Raw genomic sequence first — 5483 nt, forward strand, 5'->3', positions numbered from 1 at the left:
ATCTTAAAATAATAGGCTCATCCATATTCTGCACAAGGGAGGAGTTAGATCCTGATGGAAGAAGACACATGACATGTTGAAATACTCCCCTTCATTCCATAAACTGACAATGTTCATTTTGTAACTATTTGACATTGCAATATCCAATTAGATTTCACTTTAACACACCGAATCAAATAATGCCCAACTGAGCATCTGTCTCAATAAGATACTGAAATAATTCAAGAAGAAGAGACATGACAATTCAACTAAAACACACAGGTTTTCTTGTGAAAGAAACTGGCAACCAATACGACCAAATGAAGACTCAGGTTGTCGTGAGGTTAATTATGAAGAGAAACCTAACAGTAATGGCATCATCTGGGAAGAATCATCGCCCCTGAACATTTTAAGAAGGTTAAATGAATTAGTGGCGGCCCGGATGCCCAGGACACGGAAAGGGGGAGGGGAAGGAAGTTTAAAACAGCAGGAGCACAAGGAGTGGTCAGAAAATATCTAACAGATAACGGGTTGGTTAAATATTGCTTTCCACCAGTTGGCGGAACAGAAAGGAAAATATGGGAGAAGGAAAACATTCACATTACTTTAATAACAGCGTGACTTTTACAGTAATGTTTTTATCAGGTTACAGAGATACTGGCAAAAAAAAACTGGATATTCACGCACCTATTTGTTTATGAAATTTGCGGAAACTTTCGCTTCAGGTGTCTGTGACACAAATTGTATTTATCTCTCTGATGAAGTAAATAAAGGACAATTTCCACTTGAACGGTATTGTTGCTTCCTTTCTGCTGGTGGTGCTCTTAGGACCCCGCTTCCCACTCTAACCAAGTCCAAGTTTGGGTTGTTAAGTAAGGTTCCGAGAAGGCAGCGACATTGGTGAAGTGCCAACTCTGGAAGGAACATGCGACACTAATATCTCAAGAATGTTGCAAAGAGATTCGTGTCCTTTCCTGAGTCAAGCGGTGGTCACCAAGAGCAATAGAAAGAACGTGTCCGTGTCATTAATCAGCAAACATACAATAAACAAGAGGAAGAAGAGTACATGAGTGATGCATGCCTGAAACTTAACTACCCTGTGTTATTTGTTCAGTTGATTTTTTTTAAACTCCTAAAATCAGCTTCGCACGTGTCCTTCTTACATTTTTGTTTTATTCTCGGGACAACTTCACTCCTCGCCCAAAGAGCAGTTACGAATTCGGGCGGCGCGGTAGAATAACGCACACGTTTAAAAATACCATTTGATATTTCCATTGATATTGCAATTTTTTTTTAATTCAAAGTCAGATCCTGACATCTTTGACTATTATACCAAACGAGAAGACAAGCTAGGCCAACTCAAAGGGCTTTGGTGGTTCACAGGGTCATCCTAGATTCTCTTGTATTAAACCTTATGTACATTTGCTATCTATGATATGAAAGAATACAAAAAAAATCGTCTTCGAAATAGTTTCTAAGGGAATCAGGAGGACCGCCAATATCACCTGTCAAACATAAACTCCTGAGAGGCGATGACCTTGGTTTGTTAGGGGAAATAATTTGCAAGTGCATTGAATTACACACATAAACTTTTCACATGTTTGGTCAGCAAGCACTGAGAGTTTGGTCACATCTACCCAGTGCTCTAATGACAATCTATCAGAAAGTGGTGTTGGATGGATCAGCAGCACACGCCGAGTCAGATCATTATCTGAAAGCTAACAGAAAAGCAACACGCGGCTTATCATTGTTGGCAATGGACATTTCGGGATGAATGCTGCCCATTTATTTCCTAGAAGTCGAAATTATTGATTATTTTTCAGAATAAGGTAACGTTCAAACGCCCAAAAAGGAGCGCGCATTTTCAATGTAAACTTCCTCGGAACAGTTAGGAAAACTTTAACCAAGTCTAAAACTAGGAGGGATGTACGTGACAATCGGTCCCGTTTACATTCCAGTGATTAAGCAATGGATGATCGCTGGAGATATCAGAGGCATGACGAACTGTCATATGGAGTCTCGGAGGGAAACAGGCGAGCTAGAAGCATTAATCATGTTCAGCCGATTCACGCCATGTGCATTTAGAAAATGTAGACTCATCGTAGCAGAACAAAATAATTAATGAAATCATCAATCATCCTGACCTGTAACTTTAAATTTCAAACTTTTTTTGTTCCTGGTGAAATTACCTTGAGACGTTAGCAAATCCAAACAACCGCAACTTCTGCAAATGTAAAATGAGAAATATGCCGGATTTTAAGAGCAAATAAATTAGGATATAATTAAGATGTGAGCAGTTTGGGAAGTGTCTTTTCCTCAAAGTACCGCCCACTAGATGTTGGTTGGTACTGCATCCGATTTAAATCTCTTCGCTAAAGCAATGTTTAATCTTAAATTTACCTGCGCCAAGTGTAAAGTGTCAAAATGTTAACTATATATGGCAGATTTATGGGCTGCGAACAGATTGGCGGTGGATTGCAGTTATCATGCTCATCAAATGATGTTGCATTAGGTTCTGCAGTTGTCTGCGAGCTGTCCATCAACTGAATCTCCGCCCCGTGTGCCATTATATAAGGAGAGACTGCGGCTCTGGGCTCAGTCAATGCGAATCGAGAGTAACAGTTTCGTCTCGATCTCACCGCGAAAGACTTTGTAAGGATACACCACGAGATACGGGAGTGAAGAATTTTGGAAACCCCATTAAACAGGCTTGGTAGGTACCTGTGAAATGTTCTACCTTGGGCTCAGTTAAGCAAGTTTGTGATACATCGCACCTTTCACTAACTTTACTGGGTAGTCGCAAATATTTAGTGATGTTATAGAAATGGATGCGGGACACGGCAGTGATCAGAGCGATGTGAAGTACAGTCAGCAGGTTGAATGCAAACTCCGTGTTTTTGAGTTTCGTAATGTTTGTCGTAACTTATGTGTGTGAGTGACTCAGAACCCGATCACCATCTAAAGAACATGGTCCGAAAGGGAAAGAGCACAAAACGGAACCTGGCGGTGGCTTCTCCTGAGCGGAGATGCTCGATCTGTTGTTAAGACTAAACATTCGCGCGCGTTGCTGACACCTCGTCAGAACTGGAGAAGTGCCTATCAGCAAGCTATACCCCCACAGCCTTAAAGCAAATATAAATCATCCAAAGAACAGTCCTAATGCCGGCTCTGCTTTCTCCCCCATCAGGTTTCACCATGAGGATGGTTCACGTTGCCCTGCTGTATTGCTGCTTCCTCTATTCTATTTATGATAACGTGGATGCCAAATTGGACGTAGCTTCAGCATTTAAAAAAAGGCAAGTTCTCTATTGTATCTCTTTTCCCGCAGTTTTTTTTAAAAACACGTCCCAGTTGAATCAAGACACCTTTCTTTCCAAATTGAAACTTTCACCAGTCTGTACTCACAGCGTACTCTTTGGTCTCGTGTCCTTTATCGGGATTGTGTGTTTTTGTTCGCAGGTTGACCACTTGGGCTTTAAGCCGAGCGAAGAGGGATCTGAAATCTTCCAAGCTGAAGACTCAGGGGGTGGTAGCGAGTAGCCACCAGTTCGTGAGGGCGGAAGACGTCAAGGAAAACTTGAACGTCCACTCCAGGTAATTAAAGCAAATCCTTCCAGCTGCAAACCTGAAACATGGTACCGGCTGGTTCGGGTAAACCTCAGCACCCAGGCTGCGGGGTTGGGGGAGCGCTAAGATTAAACTATATAAAAAAACGAGTAAACGTGGAGGCTGAAAGGGAACATGTAGGAGTCTGAGATACGGGACTGTTGTTACCCGATTGGAAGAAATGATAGTCCTTCGGACTAGTTTTGGTTCCTATCTCTCTCCAACTGTGAAGAGATTAGGGAAAGTAAAACAATGCGAGGGAGTGAGTGTCTATTCTTTGTTTATGTCGCGATTACTGCCTCTGACTCAAAGTATGACCTAGAAGCTGGCAATCATTCCCATCTTTATTTTTATGATTTGCGAGGTTCCCCCCTCCCCCGGTGTTCTGAGATGTTGTTTAGAACCTGAGCCGATGACATGCGAATTTGCAAAGTGATCTTGCCATGGGAGAAAAATCAAATAAATCGGCCGATGATGATCTCCCGACAAGTGCAGGCTTGAGTCCATCAAGTGTAGCTTGGCCAAGGTTTAAATGAGCCAAAGTTTATACCGCCGGGTTCTGATCCCACTTCTCTGATTTCGCTCTGATGGTAATGTGCTGCCCTTTCTTTCTCTCTCTTTCCTCAGCTCAGACGCGCACATCCGTGTGAAGCGCTACCGATACGGGTTGCCCCATTTTCCACAGCTCCACCTGAACCGGCCAAGCTGCCAACTCGGGACGTGTCAGGTCCAGAAACTGAGCCACCGGTTAAATCAGCTCCTGAATAACCCGGAGAAAGACAACATGGCTCGGTGGAGCACGTGGAGTCCCAACAGCTACGGCAGGAAACGGCGATCGGTGCGATCCAAGATAGCGCTCACGCTGCCTGGGGGACAGGATATACTGGCAAGGACGTGATGGGCTGTGCAATGACAAGCACACGCAAGTGTACAACTTCAGAGCCGCTGCCATGGACTAGAATATTCATAAAGTCTGCATTTGGCAAACTTAACAATGCACGCCAGAGTTCAGAACTATTACAAGCTGCCAAACTTGCCAGAATTTGTTTTTTGGAGAAGTTTCAGAATGAACTGAATGAAGAAAAAGGCGCCACCTCTCAGCGAATGCCTTGGAATTAAAAGGGTTCATACCCTACATAGCGCCAAATTCCAGCCACTATCTGCAGACTACATTTGAACTGTTTTTTTTCTGTTTGGATTACAGGGAGTCTAAAATCCTGCTAGTAGAAAAAGGATTGCATCATACTTGAACGCAATTTCTATTACAGAAAGTGCAATCGACGTTTTAATGTATGAAAGACATTTGTATATAAAATTGTTTAAACTATTTAACTCATTATTTCCTGTAACTGTACATCTGGAAATAGAATTATTTTTATACGTGATATAAATATATAAGGGCATTGTAGCATCACCAAACTTAGATTCGTGTGTTCATTATTATGGAGGTAAAAATGTTCACTAGTTACCCGACTCCTTTTGTACATTCCAGACTTGCAATGACTGTATATTTGTAGTGCAATCTATTTTGTCATAATTATTAAATACAATAAAGATCTGCCTACATTATGATGCCTGTGGTATTGTATACCTTTTTTAAAAAAGAAAAGATGCGAGGAGCACCTCAGCAGCCACCCCATTCCTGTTTAGGATTGGTCTGTACTTGATCGGCAGCTCCTTCAGTGCCGTAGTCCAGGCGCTTCTTTGGTACCATTAATTCACAATACATGTATTGAGCATCCAGTTTATGAAGCGGTAGCACCACACCTGCAGCAGGCATACACATCACGGAAGGGTTTGCCTTAAGTTATTTTGTTAGGGGAGAAAACATTGATACAGTGAAACAAAAGGCAAATTCCTTCTGGAAGGACTGGATCCGACTCATCCTAGTTAAAGAG

At 42.2% G+C, this 5483-nt stretch overlaps 1 protein-coding gene across 1 annotated transcript; it reads left to right on the forward strand.

Annotated features, from left to right (window-relative positions):
• The first annotated feature begins 2593 nt into the window (after nt 1–2593).
• Nucleotides 2594–5157, forward strand: adma (adrenomedullin a). Its single transcript, XM_080191584.1, has 4 exons — nt 2594–2692; nt 3167–3275; nt 3439–3573; nt 4213–5157. Exons 2-4 carry the CDS (start codon nt 3175–3177, stop codon nt 4481–4483), a joined length of 507 nt encoding a protein of 168 aa, XP_080047710.1. The 5' UTR covers nt 2594–2692; nt 3167–3174; the 3' UTR covers nt 4484–5157.
• The last annotated feature ends 326 nt before the right edge of the window (nt 5158–5483 follow it).

The sequence above is a fragment of the Carcharhinus amblyrhynchos genome, chromosome 6 (genome assembly GCF_965287045.1).
Source record: "Carcharhinus amblyrhynchos chromosome 6, sCarAmb.v2.hapA, whole genome shotgun sequence".
In the NCBI taxonomy this organism is placed as follows: Eukaryota; Metazoa; Chordata; class Chondrichthyes; order Carcharhiniformes; family Carcharhinidae; genus Carcharhinus; species Carcharhinus amblyrhynchos.